Raw genomic sequence first — 14,019 nt, forward strand, 5'->3', positions numbered from 1 at the left:
GAAAATTAAGAAAAAATTAATATTTATGAATACATTTTGATACCAAATATAGGCATCACTGCTTTTTCTGAAAAATAAAAATCTACATTCTAAAAACTTTAATACAAAAATATATAAAATGAACAATTAAAAAAATGTAATTAATGCATTCATTATTTTGATAACAACAGGATTATAAAAATGAATAAAAATAATAGGAAAATAATAAAATTAATAAAAATTTATAAAAAATAAGTAAATACACATTTTAAAAAAAGTTATTTGTATTTTAGACATTAATTCTGCTTATAAAAATCAAGTCTTGATTAAAAAAAAAATGTTTTGGATAAAAAAAAAAAAAAAAAAACGTGAACAGATTACTTAAAAATATATAATTTTATTACAAAAATTCTGTAGATCATAATTTGTCATCTATATCAATGTATGAATCCAAACATCATATGGACTGTAAAAGAAAATCAATGATTCGATCGTGGTCGATTTAAAAGCTCCCTTTATTTACCCCCAACAGGAGAAGCACTCTACAAACAGGTTTCAATGTGTGTCTGCACTGACCTGTAGCTCAGAAACACTTGCTCTAGATGAGACCTGATCTTCCACATCAGATCGTTGTAGAGCAGCTCCGAGTGCTGCTGGCACACACACTTATAAACCTGACTGGAAGAGGAAACAGAAGGACGTATTAAATCTCAGATGAGCAGCACGTTCAGACTCGTTCAGGAGTGAAGCATCACTGACCTGTAGATCTGTTCGTATGAGATGGAGATGTGGTCCATCGGGCTTTGAGTGAGCAGATGCTCAATGGCTCGCTCAAGTTTTGGCCAGTAAACCGTCTTGTATTCTTCTGCTGTCATCACGTTCAAGTCTAGACATCGTCAAACAAGCAGAAGCAACACGCGTGACACTTACTGCTGAAAAACTAGCCTCTATCGCTTACACAAACAGTATTTTTGGCAGTATAATTGATGGTATCAAACAGTAATACAGTATTGCAGTAATCACACATATATAAAATATTATATATACAGTCTTTCAAAGTTCGGAATCGAATCAATTTTTTTAAAGAATTTAAATTAATACTTTTATTTAGCAAGTATGTGTAAAATGGTTAAAAACGGATGGTAAAAGACATGGTGATGCTCTTCTTTCTAAGTTTTTATTCATCAAAGAATCCTGAAAAAGTATCACAGGTTCAAAAAAAATTAAGCAGCACAATTGTTTCCAATTGATTATAAATCAGAATTATTTCAGAAGGATCATGTTACATTGAAGAACGGCTGATGAAAATTCAGCTTTGCATCACATAAATGAATTATATTCTAAAGTATAATAAAATAAAAAAAAACTTGCGTTAAACTGTAATACTATTTCACAGTATTACTGTTTTTTTTCCCTCTAGTTTTGATCAAATAGCCTTGATGAGCAAAAAGATACTTCTTTAAAAAACATTAAAAATCTTGCTGATCCCAAACTCTTATGTAAATAAAAACATATAAATAACAAACATCGTTTAAATTATTTATATTTTGCTTTACAAAAATTTTACACAATCAATACAGTTAATGAGAAGTAATATTTATTAACAAATTTAAATCAGAATAGAGTGCTAGAACAGAATGCTAGAGTTAGAGGGTCAAGTCAACAAATAGATAAAATAGAATTAGAACAGAGTGCTAGAGTTAGAGGGTCAAGTCAACAGATAAAATAGAATTATAACAGAGTGCTAGAGTTAGAGGGTTGTCAACAAATAGATAAAATAGAATTATAACAGAGTGCTAGAGTTAGAGGGTCCAGTCGACAAATAGATCAAATAGAATTAGAACAGAGTGCTAGAGTTAGAGGTCAAGTCAACAAATAGATAAAATAGAATTAGAACAGACTGCTAGAGTTAAAGGTTTAAGTCGACAAATAGATAAAATAGAATTAGACCAGAGTGCTAGAGTTAGAGGGTCGGGTCGACAAATAGATAAAATACAATAGAACAGAGTGCTAGAGTTAGAGGGTCAAGTCAACACAGATAAAATAGAATAGAATAGAGTGCTAGAGTTAGAGACTTAAATAAAGATTGAAGTGTTTTTAGTTATTTCTAAGAACTCAGCTGCTGGGATGGAGTCGTGCAGCTCATTCCACCAGGAAGGAACAGTTAATGTAAAAGTACGTGAAAGTGATTTGTGCTTCTTTGAAATGAACAATAAAGTGACGTTCACTTTACGAACACAACCTTCTAGAGTCACATCACATGCAGAGGCAGTGGTGGTTTTGAAGGTAACATTAATAACTTGACTTTGATGCAAGCAGTTACTGGTAGCCAGTGGAAACTGATAAACAGGGGTGTGTTGGTGTAACTTACGGAACTTGGCGGTGGAGTTGAGCAGCAGCGCAGAAGTGGACTCACAGGTGTCACTGCTGGGAGTCGTGGTCCACACACACCTGTGTAGGTGAACACACACTCTCAGCCTGCGCGCGACAGTTATGATTATCATCCTCGACCCCCTGCATCTCCTCCATGCTGCTCCGCACTGAGAGAGCTTTAGCACTCCATGTCAGCTCGAATCCGCTTCAGCTCAGCGATGACCGAAGCATGTTTACTGCTTCAGTTTCACTCCTGGATATTTTGTTGTCAATCCGAAACGAGATCCGACACGGACTTCCGTTAAATGGCGGATGTGTCAGAACAACAGCCCGCGTGTCAAAATAAGAGTCCCTCGTCGGTTATAAATATTGAATATTTGATCACATACGTGTATTTAATTTTATTATAGTATTAATAATCAGTATTTATTTCTTAGCTTGCTATCCCCTCAAACGTTATATTTACATTACATTTAGCAGATGCTTTTAACCATAGCGGCTTACAAACGTGACCCTGGACCACAAAACATATAAACGTCATATTTATCATGAATAAATAAATTTACCATTGGTGTATGGTTTGTTAGGATAGGGACAATATCTGTCTGGGATACAATTATTTAAAAAAAAAATCTGAAATCTGGGGGTGCAAAAAAGAAAAGAAAAAAGACCACCGAAGTACTAGAGAAGCATTTAAAACAAACAAAAGAGCAAACATGAAATTAATCTTAATATCTTGCCTTTTCTATTGCAATTTTCTTAGCTTTAAATAAATTGTAAGCAATTAACAACACACTCTATGTCTTAACGAATTTATTATAACTACGGTATATAAATATCAAGCTAAATCAAATTGTATTATGTTGCAAAAAACCCAATACTATATTAATTAAAAATAGTTAAATAAAATATAACAAAATTAATAAAATATTACCAATTATTAAGAAATAATTACCAAGTTAATAAGTGATATTTATTAACACAAAAATGCATTAAGTATTTAATATAGGCATTATTCATGTATTTTTTTTCCAACAATATCTTTATTTATTTTCCAACAACTGACATTTACATATAGCCATTAGAACTCAAACCTCTTGCCCCAAACCCCGCGGAACCTTGTCCATCAGCTGACCAAGACATGACATCACAACACAAATAATTAAATAAAAATAAATAACTAAAGACAAAGGAAATTGAAATACACAATAAAGTAATAAACAAAACACTACATAAGTAAATAAAAATGGAGAAATTACAAAACCTACCGTGCACAACCATTCTCACCAGTGTGCACTACACATGAATCAGAAATTCAAAATCAGACAGTACACCTTTTCCCCAAATGAACTGCAGGAGGTTACTTATGGGTCGTCCCCAGATATCTCCCCCAAACAAGACAAGTTTTTATTAGCAAGGAAGTTATTAAAGGGGCCCCAGATATTATCAAAAATTGGTTGCCTTCCCCTGATTGTATACGTAATCTTTTCTAAGGGCAGAGTTGCTGTTAATTCTGAAAGCCATCTACCTATCCTTGGTCTATCCACCTCTTTCCAAGCAATTGCAATGACTCTTTTGGCCAACAACAGACCTATATCTAAAAATAATCTATGCTTCTTTCTTATGTTACAGTTAGCTGGGTAGATACCCAATAGAAAAATTTTTGGTTCTAAATGTAGTTTTATCTCTAATATTTCCTCAATACACTGTTCACTTCTCCCCAGAAATCCTTTATTTGAGAACACTGCCACAAACAATGGAAGAGTGTGCCCTTTTCCTTGTCACATTTTATGCAAACATCTGGTATGTCATTATTGAATTTATTAAGTTTAACTGGGGTCATATACGAACGCATTAACCAGTTGTACTGCAGAAGTTTCAAACGTGAGTTCACTGTTTGTATTTGTGCCTTGGAGCACGCCCTCTCCCACTCCTCAATGGAGATATTCTCCTGTAAGTCCTCTCTCCAGGACTCAAGTTTACGTACTGACGTTTCTGAAGATTCACCAACCAGTTCATTATATATTTTGGAAATTATGCCCCTTTCCTGGCAATCTCTCACCATCATTTCTTCGAGCTTTGATAGACTAGGAATAAACAGGGATTGATTTTGTTGAGTTCTAATAAAATCTCTCAGTTGCAAGTATCTAAAGAACTGACTGCGAGCTATGTCGTACTTGACAACAATTTCATCAAAAGACATCAGATGTGTATCATCAGGACTATAAAGATCTCCTATTTTTTGTAACCCCTGTTCCGCCCAAATTTTAAACCCCCCCTCACCTCTTCCTGGGGGGAAGTGATCATTTCCCCATATCGGACTGAATACTGAGAGCGAGTCAGATACTTGGAGATATTTCTTAACCTGTTGCCACACGCCAATCATATTTTTGGCCATAGGATTCTTTGTGTTATTTTTGAGTTTCTTAGACTTAGCTGAGTACAGGTAAATGGGCAAAGGCAACTTCAATGCACCACCTTCCATTTCTCTCCACAGTGGCACATTCTCCTCAGAGAAGTAGAACATCATTGTTCTCAGTTGCGCCGCCCAGTAGTACCAAAGTGGGTTTGGGCATTTAAGCCCTCCTCTATTCATGTATTTTATGTCTTAATGGATTTATGTATTTTTTAAACAACACACGTGCTAGATCTCACTTAACTTACCTACAACAATGCTAATATATAACACTATATTTACATATTAAAACAGGCGTTTTCTGACAAAACAAGTCTGCAAGTCAGTTATTTTTGCTAGTTGTTGCAGTCAAGATGCTATTTAAAGTCATCTATTTCATCCTTTAACATAAAACTATAATTGAAATTAGCTTTAATAACTTGTAACCTCATAATTCAAACATGCCTAAAATCTGCAGTAAATGTAGAATACAGTACTTTATGAAATAGTTTAGAAATGCTACTTAAATATCTCCAGCTGGCTATTCTTATTCTTTATCTACTATTCTTAATTAAAACTTGCATGCATCACGTACAGTGTTTAGCTCAAGGATGAGTGGTGAGAGTCAAAAATGCTGTATTTGGTGACAAAGTATTAATTTACTCTTTTGCAGCATTGCCAATCAAACACAAAATCTGACATGAACATTATTATTTTTAAACATTAAAGAAATGAGACCAGAACTGCATCAAATGCATGAAGGAATCATGAAGTCATGTTGATATTATAACTTAACAGTGTTAGAAATATTTTAATGCTGGGTCACTGCATTTATAAAACCAACCAACATCAACAGGCACATTAACCAATAACTGATTCAGAACTTACTAAGTGCTTGAGGACAGGAACCAGACGAGTGTGAATGCATGTAAATAATGTCTTTCTATAGGAAAAACTAATGGAAAACATCAGACTTTACTGAGTATTAAAGACGTAAACAGTAGGCTGATCGTAGCTGCCAAATGTCTTGGTGCACATTGTGTAAAACATGAAAACGATACAGAAAAAGTGTTCTTTGGTTTGAAAAACATTCCCTTTTTTTTTTATCCCAAGCAAGTACATGGCATGTTCAGTTCTCCGGCAGAAACATTCACCCGAATGAAACACGTATTTAACATCTAAAAATGCAAAAATACAAAAAAGGCTGCTGGTGAAACAAAAGAAAGGATAACAAGCCGAACAAAAGAAAGAAGTCGCATGCATTAGAAGACATCGCAGACGTTTAGGAGCGAGGAGGTACAAAAATATATAAAACAGACTTGAGGACATTAAACGCAGCGAGTGCTGGTGAGTTACTGTGTGGATTGTGGCTGTGTTTCTGCAGTGCAGTGTGTTTGAAGGAGTGTGTGTTCACGCTCCTGTAGTGTCTCTGTGTCTTTGTCTGGGTTTTCTTCCTCGACGTCGCTGTCGCAGGAACTGGACGACTCGTCCTCTGAACTCGAGTAGACCTCGGCGCCGTGGAAGACGTAGCGGTTCGGTGCTTGGAATAAATACTGCGAGGCTGCACAACAGACAAACAACAAATGAGTGAGCGTGCAATGATGATAAACATCTGATAGATTTGGTTTTCAGTATCTTTTATACAACGAACGGGGACTCAAACCACCTAATGTGATTTTATCTCTAAAATACAATAGAAATAACATCCTAATCTAAATATAAATTATATAAAATTTATCATAAAGCTATCTTTATAAAAAAAAAAAAAAAAAAAAAAAATTATATATATATATATATATATATATATATATATATTACTTAATTTAATTAAAATGTTACAATATATTAAAATAATAAAAATTAAATAAACAATAAATAAATAAACCGGTTTACATATACAGTAAATACAAAAACATGCATGCATATATTTAAGAAAAATATGTTAAGTTTATAAGTTCAATATAATAATATATAATATAAAATATAAGAACATAAATGTATTCATAAATAATAAATATACACAGTAAACATACATATAATATGTAAAAAAAAAAAATATTTTGTTTGCGATTAATCATTTCACAGCACTAATTATATATATATATATATATATATATATATATATATAAATAAATAACAAAGATATATTATATAATACAAATAGAAATGTAATAAATGAATATACTACATAAATTATTATTATTCTAATTATTCTATTTAATTTTGATTAAAGTTTAATGTGATAATTTGTGTGTAGTTTGCAATAAGATGCACTAATAAATCATTAATAATGACAGCAGGAACACCTCAAAAATGTGTTAGAAATAAAATAAAACAGACTTTACCTCCGAGTCGTCTGCTGATTGGACTCTGCCAGAGTCGTCTTCTCCAGCATCGTCTTCTCCGCACGTCAGCATGCGGAGGATCTGCTGTCTTCAGATAATGTTCTTTCGGCTCTGAGTTAGTTTCTGGTGAAGGCTCTGGACGAGGACTTGTTCTTCCGGCTGCTGTCTGCGCTTCCTTCTTCTGGAGAGACGGTGCCGTGTCCTCTGACGCTCCTGTGGACGGTTTCTCCGTGATCTGGCTGAGACGGGACGAGTCGTAGCACAGCTGCTCGAAGTCGCCCCCCAGACGATGGCAGAGTTCGTTCACGATGACGTCACAGTCTCCGAGCAGCTCCACGTCGAAGTTCAGGTGCGGCAGCGGCTCGCGGTTGATCAGGACTTGAGGGACATCATGAGGTACAGAGCCTTCAGAGAGACACACAAAACAAATATCATTTCACTTTGTGTCTCTGGAGCATGAAAGCAGTCGTGAGTCTCTGGGATGTATTTGTAGCAATAGCCAAAAATACACTGTATGGGTCAAAATTATACATTTTTATTTTATGCTAAAAATCATTAGGATATTAAGTAAAGATCATGTTCCATGAAGATATTTTGTAAATTTCCTATTGTAAATATATCAAAAATTATTTTTGATTAGTAATATGCATTGCATTCATTTGAACAACTTTAAAGATGATTTTCTTAATATTTAGATTTTTTTTGCACCCTCAGATTCCAGATTTATTAAATTAAATTAAATTTTATTTTATTAAATTAAAAAAAAAAGCATTTAAATACATTTAAAATGAAATAAAAATACAATTACATTAAGAATATTATTTTAAAAATATTTAAAAATATTATAACAAATATATTTCATTAAAATTACATAATCTGGGCAAAGAGTTTTTGAAAACCTTTACACAAATAAATATCAGATTGCTTTGGTTTAAGCATCTTTTGCATTAATATTATTTTTTCTTAAAATAAAAAATAAAAATACTATAAATGAAATATATTTAAATTTTTATAAATTAAATTATATTTATTTTTTATTTGATGAAATTATATTTTAAATAAATAATAACAAAATATTAATTCAATATATTAATATTCAAAGTAAAGTGTTTAATAATACTAAAAAAGCATTATCGAAATTCCAACATGTATGCAATCTTAAAACAAAATGTGACAATTACTTTTAAAAAAGATTTAAGAATATTTTAGAAGAATATTTAAAATAAATACATTTCATAAAAAAGGAAAAAATGGTAAAGTATTACCTTGTTTACCTGCATGTGACAATTAATCAAGATGAGAGACAGTGAACATGGAAATGTGTTGATAAATAGTTAAAATAATAACTCAGAGGGACTAAAATAAGAAAATATTTCAGATCAAAAGGGTTTAGCTGACAAAAATGCTGACGATACCTTCTTTCGTATCCATTAAATTGCTGAGTAACCTTTAAAACCTGATGCATTACATCTGAATAAACTCAACATAGAAATTCCTAGCCAAAAGGTTCTGGGTTATCATGATATGATCAACTGCAACAGATTTATTTTCACACTCGACAGCAACCCAAATTACTGCAGACGCAGAATAAACAAGAGGAGAACGCACTGGGAATGAGAGCCACCGGCCGGACTTTCAGTGAGGAGCCGATGACGATCAGAAGATCCACCTCATCTTTATCCTGCTTCATGGCTCGGTGGAAGAACTCCGGAAGGTTCTCGCCGAAGAAGACGATGTCTGGTTTCATGATGGCGTAGGGGACATCTGCCGGACACCTCGGACAGTGAGGAACAACCTGCAGCAGAACAACGAGCAGCAACACAACCACAAGCACATATTAAAGGAACAGTTCACCCAATGAAGACATGCTCAGGGCATCCGAGATTAGGATGAGTTTGGAGGAATGTAGCATTGCATCAGTGTCTCATCAGTGGATGCTCTGCAGTGAATGGGTGCCGTCAGAATGAGAGTCCAAACAAGCTGATAATAACTTTAAAACATTGCTTCCAGCTAAAATATTCCAGATGTTAGCTGATGCGCTGTGGATTATTATTGTGATGTTTTTATCAGCTGTTTGGACTCTCATTCTGACGGCACCCATTCACCGCAAAGCATCCATTGATGAGACACTAATGCAATTTCTCCAAATCTGACAAACTCATCCTAACCTTAGATGATCTGAAGTTGGTCGCATTTTCAGCGAATCTTCATTTTTTGGGTGAACTGTTCCTTTAAATGTTCATACTGGAGCATACCTGGTTGAATATATCCTCTCTTACGGCTTCACAGTCAACCTTATGTTTACAGACAAGACAGGAAGCAGTCGCAAAGGAGCCTAAAACAATTAGTAAAAGACAGAGGATAATAAAAGAGTCTAGATACTGACAGTATGATGGATATCTATGTGTAACTGAGGAATTATGAGCAGATGTACCATGACACTGAATGATGTTCTGGATCCCAGACACCTGCTCCAGCGTGTCGATATTCTGAGTGTAGTTCCTTAATAACCTTCCCTCCTTATCCAGCATCGAGATGAACCTGTGACATGGAGACGGCTGGAACTGTCCCGGGTAGATTTCCTGCAGTACAAGCAAACGGAGAATATTGTTATTAATGCAATTTTTATACATTGATGAATGCAAATGCATACTACCGTTCAAAAGTCTGTGAACAGAACAATTTTAATGTTTCTATTACTCATCAAGGCTGCTTTTATTTGATCAAAAATACAGTAAAAATGTGAAATATTATTACAAATTAAAATAGCTTTTTTCTATGTGAATATCTGTTAAACTGTAATTTATTTCTGTGACGCACAGCTGTATTTTCAGCATCATTCGTCCAGTCTTCAGTGTCACATGATCTTCAGAAATCATGATAATATTCAGATTTATTATTAGTTGTGCTGCTAAATATGTTTTTGGAAACTGTAATACTTTTTTCAGGATTCTTTGATTAATATAAAGTTAAAAAGAAGAGCATTTATTTAGAATATAAATGTTTTCTAACAATATACACAGAAATGTAAACTTTTATTCAGCAAGGATGTGTTAAGTGATAGCAAAGATTTAATGTATATTGTTAGATTTTGAATAAATGCTGTTCTTTTGAACTTTTTATTCATTAAAGAATCCTGAAATAAGTATCAGTTTCCAAAAACATATTTAGCTGCACAATGTTGATAATTCTAATAATAAATCAGCATATAAGAATGATTTCTGAAGGATCATGTGACACTTCATATGATGGAAATTCAGCTTTGCATCACAGAAATAAATTATATTTTAAAGGATATTAAAACAGAAACCATTATTTTACATTGTAATAACATTTTTTTATTTCTGTATTTTTGATCAAATAAATGCAGCTTTGATGAGCAGAAAAGACTTCTTAAAAAAAAACGTTTTCAACATGATAGGTAAAAATTGATAGCCTGAATGCACTGTAAGTCGCTTTGGATAAAAGCGTCTGCTAAATGCATAAATGTAATTTTTAATTTAATTTAACATGTTTTTAGAAGTTAAATATTATATATATCAGGTATACGGTAGATGAACATGAGAATAAAACTGTAAAGTCTGTTGTATGCAAGTTTCACTGAAGCCTAGAAAAGATAAGTATTGGAGTTTAATAGATAAAGTGCAATAAAATAAACATTTAAAATTGGATTTTGGATTTTTTCCTTTCTACTGTGGAAGCAAAATAGACAAAACTGACCAGTGCATTAAAAACTTATCATTAAAGTAATTGTTTTCCATCATTGGTTGAAAAGCAAATAAGGTGGCAATGTTTCGAACCTTAGCAAATTTGAAAAAAGGCCTCGGATCTCTTCTGAAGTAGTCTATGTCGAACATGGCTTGAGGATCAGGGAGGTCAGGAAAGTCGACAGCGAGTCGAGCGTATATGCCGTCTCGAGACCGAAAGTCAGGAATCCCACAGGAAACAGACACCTGTGGAGGAACAAGAGGAGAATTCAACATCCTGGAAACATCCTGAGAGTCCGTGTGATTTACAGGAGATCTCAGAGACGCACCCCGGCGCCCGTGAGCACCAGAATCTTCTTCCTCTCCGTCAGGAGCCGCACCACGTCCTCCAGCGTGTTGACGTCTTTGCGTTTCTTTCTTTTGGGCGGTTCTGAGATGTTGATGATGATCTGCCACAGCGTCATGTCGTCCAGATCCACCGGGAGAACCGTTTCGGGAAGCAGGTCTCTCAGAATGGCCCTCGGGTCGGTTCCTCTCATGATGTGCTGCTGAATGAACCGATACGAGCCTGAAAGACAACCAAACTTTCATTGAACTCAACACACAGTATATTGTGAATTGTGCACTACAGACATGACTCAAGTTTATCGAGTTTGATCTGTTTCATGGAAAACAATAGAGTAGCACTCAATAAAAAACACAAAAGTTCAATTATAAAACAAAGTTTCAGAGATGCAAACAGGTAAGGGGGAAAAAAGGTTTAATGTTTAGATATTTGCTGATTTATAGTTACTTTCAAATATTTGTTATTACCTTACATGTCCAAAACTATAATTTTTCACATAAAGAAAAAAAAAAAAAAAATTCACATTTTAAAAACAAAAAAAAACAATAATTTTTTTAAAAAAAGAAAAAACTATAATTTTTCACATTTAAAAAAAAAAAATAATAATAATTTTTTTAAAAAAAGAAAAAACTACAATTTTTCACATTAAAAAAAAAAAAAAAAACTAATTTTTCACATTTTCAAAAAAAAAAAAACCTATAATTTTTCACATTTTTCAAAAACTAAAAAACTATAATTTTTCACATTTTTCAAAAACAAAAACAAAAAATCGAGATTTAATATATTTGTTTAAAATCCAATGTTATGATTGATTAAGCGCTATGCAGGCTATTTAAGACAATATTGGTTGATTAGACGTGATGATAAATGTTAGCCCTCTCTCATAGGCGACCTGTTTTGATCTCATAAAGGTTGAGTTGTAACCGAAAAAAAAGTGAGAATTTTGCATCTATGAAGTTTTGTTTTTACAGTTCTATAAAAGATTCTATGCATGCACTTTTGAAAGAAACTGTGGAAGTTTTCCTGGTTGCATCTTAAGTTTTGCACTACAGAAACTATGTTAACTGACCGATCTGTGGTTGAGGCATCCAGTCACTGGAGCTGGCGTGAGACGAGCAATCATCATCATCATCATCATCAGCGTGAGGAAGATCAGGAGATGTGAAACCATTGGGATGGACCCCTGTGTCTATTAGATCTGTGAGCAAACCAGACGAGCTCTGTTTATATAGAGGAATAATAGCAGCATAATACAACAGGCCTCGGTCCAATGGTTACTATGTAACTCAAGACTTAGTGCTTATATTAATAGTATTCTTCAAATGTAATCCTATATATCACTTACTTTACATTTATTTTCATTTAAATAAATAATCAAGGTAATATAAACATGAAAGTATTGCAGGAGTTACAGCTTCATTCATCAGCATGAAGAACAAGAATGCATTATTATAGTGACTTAATACATTTTAACAAAGTATGTAAATAATTGTACAAATAAAGCATTACAAATATTTATGGAGTTAACATGACTAGTCAAAGCATGTCCCTTAAAACTAATAATAGTAAAAAAAATATATATATAATAACTGGAGAGGTAAATAGAGGTAAATAATTAATAACTGGAGAGGTAAAATTATTTAAATAGATAAATAAAAAATATATAATATTTTATTTATTTTAATTTATTAAAAAATATTTTATAAATAAATAAAAACTATAAAAAATAGAATTTAATTAATAATTAAATTACATAATATAAATCAAAATAATATTAAATAATAATAATAATAAAACACTTAAGTATATAAATATAAAAACACTTAAGAGATAACAACAACAGTGCTACTTGATAATACAACATTAAAAATAATATTTAAATATTTAAACTATATAAATATACAAATTAGTAACATCTTAAGATCTAAATAATGATAACACAATATTTAATGATTAAATATAATAATAAACACTTGATAACATTAAATAATTATTGAACCTCCACAGAAAATAATAATAACTGAATAATTACATAATAACACAAGTATATACATTTTATAAATTTTTACTATTATAATGAAACCACACAAAAATGGCTATTATATTAAATAAGTTAATTATACAAACGTAAAAACAGGTAAAACTAAGTAACGTTGACGTTATATGTATTAAACCTGACTGTTAGCCCACCATGAGAGAAATCAATTTTAAAAACTCCCAAAATAAACCGTAAATCATAACAATAAATCAGATGATGTACCGGAGAGCTCTGGCTTTGGTTCTGGTTCGGTTCGGTGGTTGTTCAGTGACTCGTCCATCAGCGCCGGTTCCGCCTTCACCGGTTCGGTTTCGGCGACTGCGCCGTGCTCCGGTTCACCGAGCCTCGGTCTCTTCAGAAGCGGCTCGGCGGCGGCGGCCCGTTTATTTTCGCCGTCCGCCATCTTCGCCAGACAGTGAACGAACGGAGGAGGAGGAGCGCGGAAGAACTTCCGGTAATACTGTGACGTCATCGTCACGAGGAGACGGACCGAAAGAAAAACATTGTTTTTGTTATTTGAAAATTATTGTTGTGTTCTAACTGTTAAAAAGAAAGAAAAAAAGAAAGAAAAACAGTGTTCCTCAACAGTTGTTTATTTTGTAAGGAAAACTCCATATAGGCTACATAAGAAAAAGTGGGCTCAATGTTAACCAAATGCACATTTGCACATTTTATAAATGACTTTAAATTATATGTAAATCTCTTGGAACAAACAGAAAACAAAAAAGCACTGAAAACATGTAACGCTCTGAAATCTTTGATTAAAATGTATGTAATTATTTTTCTCTCTTTCTCTCTCTCGCTCTCTTTTCTCTGGCAGGTAATGTTAATTTGAT

General features: G+C 33.1%; 1 protein-coding gene and 1 long non-coding RNA gene across 2 annotated transcripts; both read right to left on the reverse strand.

Annotated features, from left to right (window-relative positions):
- Positions 1 to 568: 568 nt before the first annotated feature.
- LOC113080431 (uncharacterized) lies at positions 569 to 2,417 on the reverse strand. The gene is made up of 3 exons (XR_003281856.1): positions 2,351 to 2,417; positions 739 to 865; positions 569 to 657 (listed from the first exon to the last, which is right to left on the reverse strand). It is a non-coding gene; the product is annotated as an uncharacterized LOC113080431 (long non-coding RNA).
- Positions 2,418 to 5,500: 3,083 nt separating this feature from the next.
- LOC113080433 (NAD-dependent protein deacetylase sirtuin-1-like) lies at positions 5,501 to 13,595 on the reverse strand. The gene is made up of 9 exons (XM_026252607.1): positions 13,406 to 13,595; positions 12,215 to 12,343; positions 11,129 to 11,367; positions 10,893 to 11,045; positions 9,527 to 9,674; positions 9,348 to 9,427; positions 8,701 to 8,887; positions 7,093 to 7,497; positions 5,501 to 6,308 (listed from the first exon to the last, which is right to left on the reverse strand). The coding sequence occupies exons 1-9, from the start codon at positions 13,584 to 13,586 to the stop codon at positions 6,100 to 6,102; spliced, it is 1,731 nt and encodes a 576-aa protein (XP_026108392.1). The 5' UTR covers positions 13,587 to 13,595; the 3' UTR covers positions 5,501 to 6,099.
- Positions 13,596 to 14,019: the final 424 nt, after the last annotated feature.

The sequence above is a fragment of the Carassius auratus genome, unplaced genomic scaffold (assembly GCF_003368295.1).
Source record: "Carassius auratus strain Wakin unplaced genomic scaffold, ASM336829v1 scaf_tig00031339, whole genome shotgun sequence".
Classification (NCBI taxonomy): domain Eukaryota; kingdom Metazoa; phylum Chordata; class Actinopteri; order Cypriniformes; family Cyprinidae; genus Carassius; species Carassius auratus.